The sequence below is a fragment of the Arachis hypogaea genome, chromosome 2 (assembly GCF_003086295.3).
Source record: "Arachis hypogaea cultivar Tifrunner chromosome 2, arahy.Tifrunner.gnm2.J5K5, whole genome shotgun sequence".
Taxonomy (NCBI): Eukaryota; Viridiplantae; Streptophyta; class Magnoliopsida; order Fabales; family Fabaceae; genus Arachis; species Arachis hypogaea.
This window is the reverse complement of record NC_092037.1, coordinates 69049273-69066264: the sequence shown is the minus strand read 5'-3', so window position 1 is coordinate 69066264 and position 16992 is coordinate 69049273. Positions and strand designations below refer to the sequence as shown.

The 16992-nt window shown below is 32.0% G+C and overlaps 1 protein-coding gene and 1 long non-coding RNA gene across 2 annotated transcripts; one reads left to right on the top strand and one right to left on the bottom strand.

The window, feature by feature from the left end:
• Window positions 1–1060: 1060 nt before the first annotated feature.
• On the bottom strand, window positions 1061–2528 carry LOC140177898 (uncharacterized). Its single transcript, XM_072211522.1, has 2 exons — window positions 1696–2528; window positions 1061–1510 (listed from the first exon to the last, which is right to left on the bottom strand). The coding sequence occupies exons 1-2, from the start codon at window positions 2461–2463 to the stop codon at window positions 1241–1243; spliced, it is 1038 nt and encodes a 345-aa protein (XP_072067623.1). The 5' UTR covers window positions 2464–2528; the 3' UTR covers window positions 1061–1240.
• A 1704-nt stretch (window positions 2529–4232) lies between these two features.
• On the top strand, window positions 4233–7210 carry LOC140177897 (uncharacterized). Its single transcript, XR_011869502.1, has 3 exons — window positions 4233–4396; window positions 4492–4545; window positions 6920–7210. It is a non-coding gene; the product is annotated as an uncharacterized lncRNA (long non-coding RNA).
• Window positions 7211–16992: the final 9782 nt, after the last annotated feature.

Below are 16992 nucleotides of genomic sequence, written 5' to 3'. Positions count from 1 at the left end.
TTTGACAATGAACCATATCAAAGATGGGAATATGAGTGCATGTTTCCCATAGCAAAAGCTTCTCAAACTAATTAGAGTAGAGAGTTCTAAGTATTCCAAGTTCTCAAATATGATATCTTCATCTGCTTCTTCATCATCAACATTCACAACATCCTTTATCATCTCACAATTTCTTACTATCAACTTTTCTAGTTGCATTAAACTTTTAGCAATGGAGGATGTTATCAAATGAGTCATCCCTTTGCAGTTTTCAACATACAACTCTTTCAAACTTTGGAATGACACTGACGATGACACCACGCTTACCATATTAGGACAAGCGCTAATACCTAAACTCTCAAGATTTTGAGGGGCAAGTTGATCAGCTAGAGATTCTTCGTGCCAAATATGTTTGAGATGCTCCATTTCAAAAAGCTCCAATTTCCTCACTTGTTGAGCAATCCTTGTACTGCAATGAGCACTTTCTTCAACAGGAAACAATGTTTGCATAGAACTTTGTCTTACTTGAAGACCCACTACATTGGGAAATATTTCAAGTAAATCATTCCACCAAGTAAGCTGTGTGTCATAAAGACATTGCATGCGAAGAGTTTCTACTTTTGGAAATTTAGCTTCTTCCATGTGGTCATTGAGTATCATCATTGCATCCTTGCCATTTAGTGCCAATTGTTCCAATGAGTTGCGGTTTAGCTGAAATACCAAATACCCAAAGCAAATAAATTTCTCATTTTGTCCTAGTTTGTTTTATTTTGTTTATTTAAAAGTATAGTTCGATTTTGTTTTGATTAATGCATATGAAGATAAACACAAAGTCACATAATAAACATAGAAAAGAATCATTGAAGGTAAACATTTGTATCGTGAAGGTAAACATTTGTAGTGCTTCACAGCGAAATACATTTAATATCTTTAATGAGGGGCACTCTAAAATAAACCTTCCTAAATAAAAACTCTTGAGCTTTTCCAGTTGCATAAATTGTAAGAAACTCGAGTAAGGGAAGCTAAAGTTGATTTCAATTGTTTCTTTCTCCATTGAAACAATTTCTTCAACTCCACAAGAAACTACATTAAGCCATTGAAGATGTCTGAGATCTTGGCTTACGGACAGTGGAAACAGATACAACAAGCTTTTGCATTCAACAACATCAACTATGCACAATTTCTCAAAACTAACAATTTGGTAAGTGTCCATATGTGCTTTAATTTCGGTAAGCCAGACAAGATTAATTTTTTCAATTTGCTAGCTTGATTCACTTTCTCTGCTAGATTTCATTCCTTTCACATCAAACAGTGTTACTAATGAATCACAATTCCGTACTTCCAGTTCTTCTAATTCATGTAGAACTTGCAATGTGTTTGACGTAAAAAGAACATCTGACAAAAACTCACATTTTTGCACCACCAGAGATTTTAAATTGCCAAATAAATTATGGTATTCTTTGTCATACCAAAAGTCTCTCAACTCTGGATAATCAGACAGGGTCAAATGTCTGAATCTACAAAATGATACCTGTTCAATAAAAATTAAATATCAATGGACATAAAAATGGGAAAAAACATAATAACAAGAAAAAGTATGGTCCAATAACATTTAAGAATGCATGTGTGTGGATTTTGTTGCTATCATTTCTCCTTAACTAATAGTTAATGATAGATACAGTAGAAATTTAAATTAAAACCAAAATTAAGACAAACCTTATCCTCAAACAACTTGTTTATTGTTCCATTCAAGTCTCCTTCCCAAAAATTTTGTTTATTGTTTTCTTCTATTTGAACTTGCTGAAGATCAGGTGTGCTTGTGTCTCCTGTAGAGAAAATTTCCATTCGAGGACATTCTTTCACCAATACATTCTCCAACAGTGGAAAGAGAAGAGAGCATTTGCATGAGCAAAAGCTACGCAACCTTGGTAAAGACACAAGTTCAAGTGTCTCCAAGCTGGAGAATACAATTTCTTTGTCTTTCTCATTTTCATTTGCATTCATTATATCTTGTAGTAAATTGCATGACTCAATTTTCATTGTTGCGAGGTTGACAAGACTCTTTGCTGTTAAGCATGTTATCAGATTGATCATTCCATTACAGTTTGCTACCTCCAAATGTCTCAAGTAAGCAAAGGTAACAGAGGAAGGCACCAAATTTACCAAACTAGAACAATGGACAACAGCTAACTGTTCAAGATGTTGGAGAACAGGGTCAATTTGAAGTCCTTCTTTACATATATGATCAAGGTCATGTAGCTGATTTAGAGTAAGGTCCTTTAGTCGTGTGCTAATTGTGACTTGTCCCTTCTCAATACCGATGCTTTGATCATGAAATATCTCTACAAAAGAACTCCATTCAACAATTAGTTTTTCCAAATTCTGCGCATTTTCCAAAAACCAATGTGGAAATGTGGTGCCTTCACTTTCAAATAAAGACACACTCAGATGTTCAAGTTTGTCGTATTGGTCTTGTGAATACATGCTTTGCAATATAACCTCAACATTATTATTGTTTACTCCCAAAACTTTCAAGTTCCCAAGTACCTGTTGAATGAAACAAACCAAATATGATTATTTTAGAGATATTTTTATATACACCACGAAAAATGAGTGATTTTTCTTTCAAGTTAATTGATTACCAAAAAATAATTAAAGAAAGAAAATATGTAATAAAAACACAAGATAAATAAATAGCTATAATCAAATATGGAGGGAGTACTTGTTCATTGTTGTTATTTTTTGTTAAACTTTTTTGTTTGGTGAGAAGTTGATTTTTTAGGTTATTAAACGTGGATTAGTAGAAAAAGAATTGTTATGTACCAGTTTAATTTTTTCTTTATTGAAAAAATATAGGAACATTTAATTACAAGAAATAAGGGGTTTAGCCATGGAAAAAATTATGGCTAAACTCTAAGATAATAGTAGCAACTATATATTGGCCACGAAAGAATATTTATGGTTAATCCGGGGGTTGTATTTTCAATTTGTCACTATTTTAGAGTTATTAGCCACAGTTTTAAACATCGTGGAGACTTTCAAAGAGTCACAATTTGTATATCATTACCCACGCGTAATGCCGTGGCTAAATAAAAATAATCAAAACAAAAAGTATAATTCTACCACACTTCATTCATAGCTAATTTGTGCAGACTGGATTTTGCAGTTACAATTTTTTTTGTGGCTAATATCGGCTTATTTAATCACACTATTTTCGTGGCTAACTCACACTATTTTTCACATACAATCCACGACTAATTTGTGCTAATTTATTCTAATTGAACAATTTTATTAAATTAAAATTATATTTATATATATAACATTAATAACAAAAATCAAATTTTTTAAATATATAATATTTAACATTTTTTTATAACAACAACAACAAATAAAAAAATTCTAACATAAATAAAAAATTTCTAACATCTTCTAGAATAAATATATTTAAAATTTCAATAATTACTTATTAAATAAACCAATTAAATGTATGACATATCACTGAATAGACTAAACACTTTATCACTATATTTTGATAACAAAAATTTGTGCTAGCTGTCAACTGGATTTTAGTTTCTTCATATCCATAACTTTTTCTCTAAAGTTTCAACCAATTTCTCTAAATTTATCATATGTTGCTTAGATATGTTGCTGTAGACTCCTCCTGCCAAAATCTACCGGACATACAGCACTACTAAAACCACACACACATTCTACATTTTCAGCATCAAAGACATTTTCAATTTATAGCATTGCTCTACGGGCCATTATACCCAGAAACCACCATACTAATAAATTCGCGCCATTATATCGACCTTGTCGATGCCCATAAAATTTATCATGAGTTTTTCATCATTTTTCAAATGCCAAACTTGAATTGTCGTCATTGTGTGAGTTGTGATTTCTACCGTGAAAGTGTCTACAACCGAATACAAAATTGAATAAAAGAAATAAATCAAATATTAGAACTCAAAAAATTATGAAAAAAATATTGAAATTGCATATACCTTTTGTAAACCCCGCTAAAAATGGTAAATAAATAGTTAATAAATTGTATTTTAATTAGAAAAGTTAAAAATGTAAAACTAATATCAAAATAGGATAGAGCTCGTCGAAACGAGAATTTTAATACCAATTTCAAAAATTTGGCCCAAAATTAGACCGGAAAGACCGAACCGGTTGAACCGGGGTCCAAATCAGACCCGTGGGTCCAACCGGACCCATACTTAAAAAGGAGACAGAAGCTCTTCTTCCCCATTCTTCGTCAAACACACCAAACAGGTTGGGGAAGGAAGAGAGCTCCCTAACCCTCACTCAAACTTTACATCTCAATAACTTTTGATTTGGAGCTCCGATTGACAAACCATTTGCGACTGCACGTTCACCGCGACGAGCTCTACGAAACTCATGAAACAATTTGGTAGGAAACTCATTATTTCCTTCTCAGCCAGCTTCCCCTAATTTCGAAAATTCATAAACAATTAAGTTAAAAATTGTTCAATTCTTGTGTTCTAGGTTCAAGTTAGCTTCCGGGACTTATGGGTTCAAGATATTGAGCATATGGGTATGGTAAGGATACCCTAACCTAGGCTTAATCTTGTATTTATTATGAAAAAACTGAAATTGGAATATGTATATGTATTAGGAGTAGATTAAGTGGGTATATATGCATTGGAATTTAATTGGGAATATTTGGAGGCTTGTTGGTGATCAAAGCTTAGTTTGTGGCTGTTTTACTTGAGCTTGGAGGGGCTGTAATTTTGTGTTGAGAGGATGCCTTGGGTGAATTAAGTGATCGGCCAAGTTATGGTTTAAGTTTCGCACGTTTAATATTTACGGTGTTGTAAAAACTTAGGTTAGAGGAACCATAGGATAAGTTAAATTGTTTGTTGTATTTAATGATTAGCCTTGTAATGCTGTTAGAATAGATTTGTTGGTGGATATATAATGGAATTATGAGGTGTGGAAGTTATTAATGGTGTGCTCTTATATTTATTTATGATGGATTAGGATTGGTGTTTGTTAATAAGGATGTAGAGTTGTGTTGTGGTGGTATTGCATATGCTGTAAATAATTATGTAATGATCGGAATTACATGAGACCAAGCTTGGGTTAAACTTGGAAATATAAGGAACTAAACTAGAAAATTTGGGACCTTTTTGTTAAATATACAATTTATGAAAAATTTTTAAACTTAGGTTGTTAAATCTGTCCAGCAGCAGAAAATGTCAAACAGGACAACAACTTGTTTGTCTTGTTGCGACTTCTACGAGTTGGGTTTTGGAGCAAAACTAATTTTGTTATAAAATTTTATTAACTTTCTTTATTTCTATAAAACTTCAAAATTTTAAGAGTTGAATATTGGGAGTTGTGAATTTTTGAATATTAGTGGTCAAAGCTGAAAAGAAACAGATTTCAGCAAGTTATGCACCAACTTCCAATGCTTGTAACTCTTAGAATTAAATAGAAATTGGGTTACAACCAAGACACACTTGTTTCTGGATGAACTAGGAGTTCCCAAACCAAAATTTAGCTTAATTGAAATTTTGTAATAAAAGTTATTCAAATTGAAAGGTACTAAGCTTGTTGGTTTCTAAAATAGATTTTGACTCCTTTTTACTTAACTTCCAAGTAATGTAACTTCTTCATTAAAAATGGTATTAACTCAGAACCAATTGAGAAAGAAACCTGGATGAGTAAAGTTTAACTACATTAATTTTTAAAGTCATTGGATTTAACTTGGATTTTATATTGAATTTTGAATATCACATGCTGTTGCTATTTTTCTGGTTTTATGCACTGCAGAGTAGTCACAGTTTTTCCTTTATTCCCGAGGCTAGAGAAATCCAAAAATTATTATCTTTGGTTTGTTAGAAAGCTTATTTCAAGATGAATTCCTGAACATAAAATTTGTGCAATTCCGAGTTCATTTGTTATATTAAAAACAGAAAAGAAAATAGAGTGTCGAGGATGTCTTAGTGATAGTCATGGGTTCGAGAAGTTAAAGTTTAATCTTCGTGTGATGTGATTGATTTAATGTTAGAGTTGGGTTAATTTTAAGATTATTCGATATTAAGAAGGTTGAGAAGAGTTTGATAAATAGTTTGGTCAGGACCCGAAAAGGGTAATCAAGATGAATTATAAGGGAATGATGATGAAAAATATGAAAGGGAGGTTGTTAATAAAAGGAGTTAACATGCCATGGCTTGATGAATGATTAAATAATGATTATGACTATGAAATGGCTTATGAATGATGATATCTGAGATATGAGTTTTCCTGGGTAAAAACTGTGGCTCGCCACCATGTGTTCCAAGTTGATTCTCGATACTCTGTTAACCCTACGTCGTAAGGGTGACCGGGCACGTATAAATTTCCGGGTATGGATAACCCCCATTGAGTGATTTATATGATGATCGAATGTGAACTTTATGCATACACTCTTGGGGATGAGCGACAGGGGATAGTCTAAGGTTTTTGGACTTGTCGGGTTAGCTGGATAACCGACAGATGGGCCCCATCAGCCATAGGACAGGCATACATCATATGCATTTGTTTGTTTTGATTGCTATGCATTTCCTGAGTTTGCCTAATTGATATATATCACCTGCTATCTGTTATACTTGCTATTTGTACTATCTGCTCATTACTTGTGCGTGACCTTGTTTGGTTGCTTGTTTCTGTTGCATTGTGGATGATGGAGGGATGGATGAAATGGAGAAATGGTTTGGTGTTAGATTCGGATTGAAATTGAGTAAGTTAGGTAGATTTAGAATACCTACCCCTATTTATAGCTTTTAATTAGTAATTAAGTTGGATAATTGTATAACGGAGTTCTATGATTGCCTATGGCATTCTCAGGACCTTATTTATTATACGCGTGGCACTTTTACCATGTTGAAAACCTCCAGTTCTCATTCCATAATGTATTGTTATTTTTTAGACACAAGTCGAGAGGCTTCTCGCTAGGCGTCTGGATCCTGGAAAGCGAAGTAGTCCTTGGGTGTATTTTGGCTTCTGGCTATATATATGTATATATATGTTTAGCTTACTCTCCAAGTAACTTATGTATGCTGCTCCTTTTAGAGGTTGAGGGAGAGATAGGAGTTATTTTGATATTATAGTGTATTTTGGGATATTTTGAGAATACTTCTGTATGTTTATATGTATATATATATATCCTCCGGCTAGCCTTAGCTTCGCAGACTGAGTCAGGGGCTAGTTATGCTGCTTCCTTGGTTGTCCTTTATTCTTTTGCTTATCTTTATCATGTTCCTATTAAGTTTTTTAGCACGCAAGTAATCCTTTCCTAAGCGTTGAGCTTTTTATTTTGCGATTTTATTTTACCCATTTTTCAAGGCTCCTAGTTAAATATCTTTTTCATTATTATTATTATTATTATATATATATATATATTACTATTCTTAGAGGTCGTCATACCTTACTATCTCAGTCTTATGACTTAATCATAATACTATGTATGGTAGGGTGTTACATTATGGTATCAGAGTAGTTCGTTCCTATAGAGCCTGAGGACATACTGAATATGCTATTGTGCATTCTCTGTTTATGTGTCTATGTGCTATTAGGATATCTAAGTGATATGTGTAGCATACATGTTCGTGAGCATGCATTTGGGACTCTTAAGCGCTAAACCTGAGATATTGAGACTGATCACCTTAATATCAATTGTTTGGTGTGAACAGAGACCAAATGTTGACTCGCGGATCCGAGCATGGTAACTAGAAGGAAAATCCTAGGACCGAACTAATGCGATGACCCCGAGATGGAAGCTCGGGTGCTGGTACAAGCAACACAAGTCGATACTATAGGTCCATGACTCTTACTGATTTCCTCAAGAGTGGTCCACCCCGATTTAATGGAAACGCTAATGTGCTAGAGGCTGATCTGTGGTTTCGAGAGGCGGAGAGATTCTTATACACTCAGTACATACTGGAAGTACAGTCGGTAGAAGTAGTGACTTGCATGTTGGAGGGAGATGCTCAGGAATGGTGGCAGGAGTTATATCACACCTTGCAGATGGAGTTAACAGATATCCCTTGGAGTAGATTCAAGACGAAACTTTACGGAAAATATTTCTTACATGCAATTCGCATTGCAAAAGAATTGGAGTTAATGCAACTGAAGTAAGAAAATATGTCTGTTGCTGACTATACCCGTGAGTTCGACAACTTGTGTCATCTCTCAAGAGTTTGTCAAGGAAATCCAGTCGACTATGAGGCGTGGAAGTGTGTTCAATATGAGAAAGGGCTTAGAAGAGACATCTTCAACTGCGTGAGTCCGCAAAGGTTAACGGATTTTCCTAAATTGGTTATGAAAAGTCAATCACAGAATGTTACTCTATGAAGTCAACAATGTTACCGGAAGGCTATGGAGAGACTACTCCAGATGAGCCGCATAGAGCCGAACTAGGTGTATTTTACAGGTGCGGGAAGCCGGGGCGTGTAGCTCGAGACTGTCCACACAAAAAATGCTGGGATGCAGTCGAATCCGATCTTCAGACCCGAGGTAACCTTAAGCTAGCAGTTGAGGTTTTTACTACCTTGCGTATCATTAATATATGTATGATCCAATTGTGAAGCACGACAAGTTTTGATGATCGTGGAGTCCGAACCGATGATTAGTCGAAGCCTACTAGTTGTCGAGATGGAGCGATACTTAGCTAACTTAGATGAATGGTTAGGTTCTTAGAAGATAGGAATCCAAATGATGAGGTGGAAGCCGGGTGAATTATATCTAAGGAATTGGAACCGTTGAGAGCTATGCGGAGTTATCGTTTGAAATCTAGTGACGTTAAGATTTCAAGGAGAAAGGAATAGAGCGAGTTCAATCTTTAGTTATAAATTGATCGCGAGACAAGTGGAAGTGAGACTGAATTCCTATACGAGAGAGTTTCCAAGACCGTTTTTGAAAATGTACCAGAATTTTCACCTTAGAGAGAGCGTGAGTTTGTCATAGATGTAGTGTCAAGAATCGGATCAGTGTTGATTGCACCACAAGTGAAGATATTATTAGAATCAGCAGAGTTCAAGACCGAGTTAAAGAGAATACTGGGAGAAAAGATCGTCTAACTAGGTGTTTCTTTGGGAGAGCGTGCCAACTAATCTTCATGACTTAATCTAACATTTCTCTTGTAGCCTACATTCAAAGTCCTACCTTGAACCTTCTTCTGTAAAAACCCATTGTTCTTTCAATCGTGTTCCCTACTCGTACAAGTTTGTCTCTTTTGAATTTAACTTGAATTCATCCTAACATAATCACGTAATTTTTGAATCCTGGTGATCTGTGGCGCGTGAAATTGCTCCCTTATGGGAACTCGCATTCCTTTCAAGCCAACTAGAACCTATACAATCCAACATGCCTTATTCTTTCTATTTAACCTTTGATTCGAACTTCTTTTCTGAAATGCAACTAGGTTTCTCTTCTTGTGCATCCCATTGATTCTGTACAACTTCGGTTAAGTGTATATAAGACTTTCTTTTGAATTCTGATGAACACCGTTCATGCTATTCATTCGTTCCTTTGAACATAACTTTTCTTTGAAAAATAAACTCGTATTAGATTTTGCATCACACATAACCCTTAGATGCAATTATTAGAGTGTTAATCCCTTAAAGCAAGACTTTAGAACATGAAAGTAAACTAGCGATATTGCGAGGGAATTCAAAACCTTAATCCTCACCGATCGTATCGCTCGTGACTAAATAGATGCAACAAGGTGCACCGTGTGAATGAAATACCAGAACTCGTTGGAAGCCTTTGAGCCATAGAAAGAAGATTAAATCTTATGCCAGTGCTTGTATCACTTGAACCTAATGAACCATTTGGGGAATTATTATGATGCATTATTGGAAGACTGAAGATGCGTGTTGAAGCAACATCGTAAGATCGTAGCAGACGCCTTAAGCAAGAAGTTTCTAAGAGATTTTTGGACGTTAATTCCAAATGAGAGAACGTTAGATAAAGTATAGTTCTATGTTGGAGAGTGCTAGTGTAGTTGGAAGGGTCGAACTAAATCCATTGCCAGTTTACAACATGATAACAATGAAGTACGGGACACATAATGAGTCAATAAGTAACCGCCAAAAAGCCTGGTAAACAAAAGGAAATTAAGAAGAGATTTACATGACCAATGCTGAAATAGAGATCATAAAGTCAAGGACTTAAGAAGTGCAATACTGGTAATAAGGAGCTATTAAGAGTACCGAAGCCAGTTGAATCAAGAAGACACCAAGAGAGGGTTGGTTGTGTGTCAAAATCGGAAGATGGAAAGAGAGACTGTTGTCTAAAGCTTACAAGAGAAGATTTTTGAAATTTCTGTGAGATTTCTAAAATCTACCATGAATCCAAGAAGATATTTTGAGCAACCAAAAATGAAGAACGAAGTAGAAATCTATGTGATTACAAATTTGACGTATGAGAAAGAAAAGAGAGACCACCAGGAGTCATGCGGAGTGCTACAACCGTTGAAGGTTCTACATTAAAGGTAACAGAAAATAGCCATTGATCTCATAGTAGGTTACCGAGGACTAGGACAAAAGGTGATTCTATTAGGGAACTATGGATCAAGTGACCAAGCCCGTTTTGACAATCGGAGTAACTACTTATTGGGGATATCGAAGAGACTATACATCAGAGAGAAGATGAGACTTCACCATGTGCTAAATCCCTTTGAATTAACCAAAAACTGGAATATTGAACGTCTTAGTTCCTGAATTTGACAGCCGAGACAACGGAGGAAGAGTTATACAAACCTGAGTTAGAATTTTCATTATAAAAGCCGACAAAAGAGTTAGGCAGATCTAAGAAAAAGATTTCTCAAGTTGGAAGGAAGAAGATACCTATTCCTAAAGATCACTTCAATGAACTAGAATCGGATGACCAATCAAAAACTGAAAAGCTAAATCCTAGTTACATCGGACCAATGGCGTATAGGATCGCTCTACCACCACATCGCTCGAACCTGCATGACGTGTTTCACGTATCACAGCTTCGTAATTACATTTTTTATCCTAGTCATGTCCTAGAACCGAAATCAGTCTAAGTGAGAGAAGATCTAACGCTTCTAATAACTCCGGTTAGGATTGATGATACCAGCAGCAAGCATCTACGCAGAAAGGAGGTTTCCTTGGTGAAATAGCTTGGAGTCGGGCTGGTATTGAAGAACATACCTGGGAGCATGAGTCAGAGATGCGAAAGGACTACCCACACCTCTTTACAGGTAACTCACTTTGAATTTTGAGGGCAAAATTCCTAATTAGATGCGTAGGATGTAAACCCCGCTAAAAATGGTAAATAATTAGTTAATAAATTACATTTTAATTAGGAAAGTTAAAAATGCAAAACTAATATCAAAATAGGATAGAGCTTGTCGAAACGAGAATTTTGATACTAATTTCAAAAATTTGGCCCAAAATTAGACAGGAAAGACCGAACCGGTTGAACCGAGATCCAAATCAGACCCATGGGTCCAACCGGACCCATACTTAAAAAGGGGACAGAAGCTCTTCTTCCCCATTCTGCATCAAACATGCCAAACAGGTTGGGGAAGGAAGAGAGCTCCCTAACCCTCACTCAAACTTTACCTCTCAATAACTTTTGATCCGGAGCTCTGATTGATGAACTATTTGCGACTGCACGTTCACTGCGACAAGCTCTACGAAACCCATGGAACAATTTGGTAGGTAACTCATTATTTCCTTCTCAGCCAGCTTCCCCTAATTTCGAAAATTCATGAACAATTAAGTTAAAAATTGTTCAATTCTTGTGTTCTAGGTTCAAGTTATTTTCCGGGACTTATGGGTTCAAGCTATTGAGCATATGGGTATGGTAAGGATACCCTAACCCTAGCTTAATCTTGTATTTATTATGGAAAAACTAAAATTGGAATATGTATATGCATTAGGTATAGATTAAGTGGGTATATATGCATTGGAATTTAATTAGGAATATTTGGAGGCTTGTTGGTGATCAAAGCTTAGTTTGTGACTGTTTTACTTGATCTTGGAGGGGCTGTAATTTTGTGTTGAGAGGATGCCTTGGGTGAATTAAGTGATCGGCCAAGGTATGGTTTAAATTTCGCACATTTAATATTTACGGTATTGTGAAAACTTAGGTTAGAGGAACCATAGGATAAGTTGAATTGTTTGTTGTATTTAATGATTAGCCTTGTAATGTTGTTGGAATAGATTTATTGGTGGATATATATTTAAATTATGAGGTGTGAAAGTTATTAATGGTGTGCTCTTATATTTATTTATGATGGATTAGGATTGGTGTTTGTTAATAAAGATGTAGAGTTGTGTTGTGGTGGTATTGCATATGCTGTAACTAATTATGTAATGATCGGAATTGCATGAGACCAAGCTTGGGCTAAACTTGGAAATATAAGGAACTAAACTGGAAAATTTGGAACATTTTTGTTAAATATACAATTTATGGCAAATTTTTAAAAATTAGGTTGTTAAATCTGTCCAGCAGCCGAAAAGGTCAAACAGGGCAGCAACTTGTTTATCTTGCTGCAACTTCTACGAGTTGAGTTTTGGAGCGAAACCAATTTTGTTATAAAATTTTATTAACTTGATTCATTGCTCTAAAACTTCAGAATTTTAAGAGTTGAGAATTGGGAGTTGTGAATTTTTTAATATTGGTGGTCAAAGCTGAAAAAAAAAAAAACAGATTTCAACAAGTTATGCACCAACTTCCAATGCTTGTAACTCTTAGAATTGAATAGCAATTGAGTTACAACCAAGACACAGTTGTTCCTGGATGAGCTAGGAGTTCCCAAACCAAAATTTAGTTTAATTGGAGTTTCGTAATAAAAGTTATTCAAATTGAAAGGTACTAAACTTGTTGGTTTCTAAAACAGATTTTGACTCATTTTTACTTAATTTTCAGGTAATGTAACTTCTTCATTAAAAATGGTATTAACTTAGAACCAATTGAGAAAGAAACCTGGATGAGTAACGTTTAACTACATTAATTTTTAAAGTCATTGGATTTAACTTGGATTTTATATTGAATTTTGAATATCACATGCTGCTGCTGTTTTCTGGTTAGATAATACATGTAACATGTTACCCTAAGACGATTTATGCATGAAATTTATTGGACAAATGCACATAAATCGTCCCAGGCCAATATGTTTTTCATGTTGTATGTAAATCATCCCACCTTAGCATGAGTTACGTTTTTTCACCTAAAACTCACAACCCTAGCACGATTTACGTGTGCAAATACACAACCTCAACACCCAAGCACAATTTACGTGCAAATCTAAAACTAATAGATATATTTAGACATAATTTTAATTTGCACTTAAATATTTTTAAGTTGAATATTAATTTTTCAATAAATTTAGGAAGTGAAAATTTTAATTAATTAAAAAAATAATATAAAAAATAATTTTGTTACAACAAAGATTTATCTTCTAAAATAAATAAAAAAATTCACTTAAAAGACTAAATTATTATGTATGAATAACTCTATTTTTATTTCAAAGATAATATCTAAAAAAATTAAAAAATTTAAATGTTTTAAAATAAGAAAATTATTATTTTGATAAAATAAAAATTAACATTATTAAATTTGTAATTTTATAAAATATATATTTTAGTATTTTATTTTTAAAAATTAATTTTTTATTTTATTATTTTATCGATTTAAAAATTTTAATCAAGTATTAGATAGTTATATCCAAATTTTGTTATAAGTCCAAAATTTGTTTATATTATCTTCAGATAGTTATATTTGTGCAGTTATATGTCTACATAATTTATGAATATAAAAATATTTTTATTTCTTGAATTAGGTTTTAAAATTGAGGTAAACTCAGTTTTAATTTTAATAGGATGTTGAAATGAATTTGACCTGTAGAGGGATATTAAAATGAATTTGATCTATATCTACAGGTATTCACACAATAAATATTTTACAAAATTAATTTTAGTATGTCAAGTAGTCAATTTAATCGTTTTTTTTTTTTGTTGAATTCTATATTTGCTATGTATTTTAATTTTTTCATTTCATTTTTATACTGGTGTTACTTGTATCTTCTAAATATCTAATTATTGATTGCTATTTGATCAAATTAGTACTATTCTCTTGATTATTCTAATATTTAATCTTAGAATAAAATCTTTTAAATTGAGTATATTTATAAAATGAAAATGAAAATGAAAATTATTTTTTAAAAATAAAATAATAAAATATATATTTTATAAAAATTATAAATTTAATGATGTTAATTTTTATTTGATCATTTTAATAATTTTTCTAATTTTAAAACATTTAAATTCTTTAATTTTTTTAGATATTGTCTTTGAAATAAAAATAAAGTTATTCATACATAATAATTTAGTCTTTTAAGTGAATTTTTTTAATTTATTTTAGAAGATAAATATTTGTTGTAACAAAATCATTTTTCATATTCGCTTTTTTTAACTAATTAAAATTTTCACTTCCTAAATTTATTGAAAAATTAATATTCAACTTAAAAATATTTAAATCCAAATTAAAATTATGTCTAAATATATCTATTAGTTTTGAATTTGCACGTAAATCGTGCTTGGGTGTTGAGATTTTGTATTTGCACGTAAATCGTGCTAGGATTGTGGGCTTTAGGTGAAATAATATAATTCATGCTAAGGTGGAACGATTTACATATAACTTGAAAAACATACTGGGCTGAGACGATTTATGTGCATTTGTCCAATAAATTTCATGCATAAATCGTTTTAGGGTAACATATTTCATGCATTATCTACTCACATCATCCTGGAACGATTTATATATTATATAATTTAGAAGATTCACAATTTAAAATTTTATTTAGGCGATTCACGAAAAATTGATCTTCTATTATTTTATTTAAATAAAAAAATCTTTATTTTTATCACAATTTAGTGTTTGTAATTAAAATTTGATGGATAAACCCCATTTTTATGGTAATAAAATTTCTCCATAACAATAAATTGAACCGAGTAAATGTACTGGACATCTTTTATTTCTATAAACATACAGTACTTTCTTTCTGTATAAACAAAAATAAGCTAATTTTGACTTAATACCCTCACTAATAGTTGTATTATATATATTGATTTTTTTGAAAAGTAAAATTATATAACTAATAATATCATAAATATCAAATATTATTTTTAATAAAATATAAAAAAAAGACAAACATACATATGCATATATACTTCTGTAGCTATATTTTAATTTTACAATATTGCATTAAGAGAATAAGTTATTAAATATAAAAATTTTGAGGATTATATCAAGATTTAAGATATATAGTTTTTCTCTATTCTACTAATTTACTGAAATAACGAAATAAAAAATTAATTTCAAAATAAAATATTATTTTAATTTTGAATGTTTAGTGATTAATTAAAATATGAAACAATACATGCTCAAATCAAACATGTAAAAAATAATTATTAGATTTTGAATTCAACTCCCTTCTTTTTCTTTCATGTTACCAAACTTTATATTACTATACCATACGTAATGATATATTTGCATATTTTTGCACACAAGTATTATTTTAAAGATTTACATTAAATAATCAATAAGTTATAACTCAAATGTCATAGTTAATATGATTTTTAATTATTTACATTGACTTTTTATTTAGATGATTGAAAATTATGAAAATAAAAAATAGTGGAAACAATGACCGTTAATTCTTATCCATGATTTCAATATATTTATGTAAAAGTGTGAGCAACAAATTCACTGACTTCTAATAATTTATATCATAAAAACATACATTTTTAATATTCATGTAAAAGAGAAAAAAAAGGTGACTTTTATAAATCAATGTTAATATAATGTTTCATGACATGTTAATATGATTAATTTACAATAAGGATTTATGCCCCTTACTTTATTGTTTTTAGTTTTCTTTTGTTTTGGCAAAAAAAATGGGATAACTAATAGTCTAATATAATAGATAGTAATGAAGTTTCTTATATTTTTTAAAGTCACGAGTATTATACAGCAACGTTAGTCATCTTGCATCCAATTTAGAAAAAGCAAAGCAAATTTAATCAATAAAATAAATCATACCTTATCTTCAAACATGTTTTTTAAGGTTTCATACAAGTCTCCTTTCCAATAAAATTCTTTATTCTATTAGCACTTTTTGAAATTTTGGAGTACTTATACTGTCCCTCTTAGAGAAATACTTCACGTGAGCACATTCCCTAACTACTACATCCTCCAACGTTAAGAACATTTAAGAAGCACTTTTGGGAGCAAAATCTACCAAGACTTTGTAAAGAATTTAACACGAAAGTTTTCAAAAAAAATAATGCAATGTCATCTATTATTATATCCGCTCCCTCTTTGGACAATATTTCCTCAAGTGAATCACATTGTTTTACTTACATTACGGTGAACTTGGCCAGACTTCTTGTTGTATGAAGAGAAAGTAAGTTTATCATGCTATTGTAATTTGCTATCTCAAGATAAGTCAAATGGCAAAAAGTAACCGAAAAAGGAACAATGTTTATCAAACTTGAACATCCATCAACATCTAAATATTCAAGAAGCTCGAGAACTGGGTCAATTTACAGTCCTTCTTCGCATATGTGTTTCCTTACGAACAAAAGAATATATGCCAACAAAAATTTCTATCAAATAATGGAGCTTTTCATAGTACCTCTAGAAGTTAGGGTGACTACTCTTGTATATCGAGTAAAGTAATAAATTACTCACGAGAGATTATCACTAAAATAAATTACTCATTGAAATAATAAACATTAATGAATGAAGACATCATTTAATTATGGAAAAATATATGAAACCAAAAGGTCATCAGCCAAAAACTAAATAAAATCACATTAATTTATATTAATAATTTTAAATTTTTTAATTCAAAATTTAAAAAATTAAATTTGATTAATTAAATCTAATTAAAACATATAAAAACCTTTATATTCATTATCACGTTTAATTTATCCACCTCCAACAATCACTCACACAGATCTC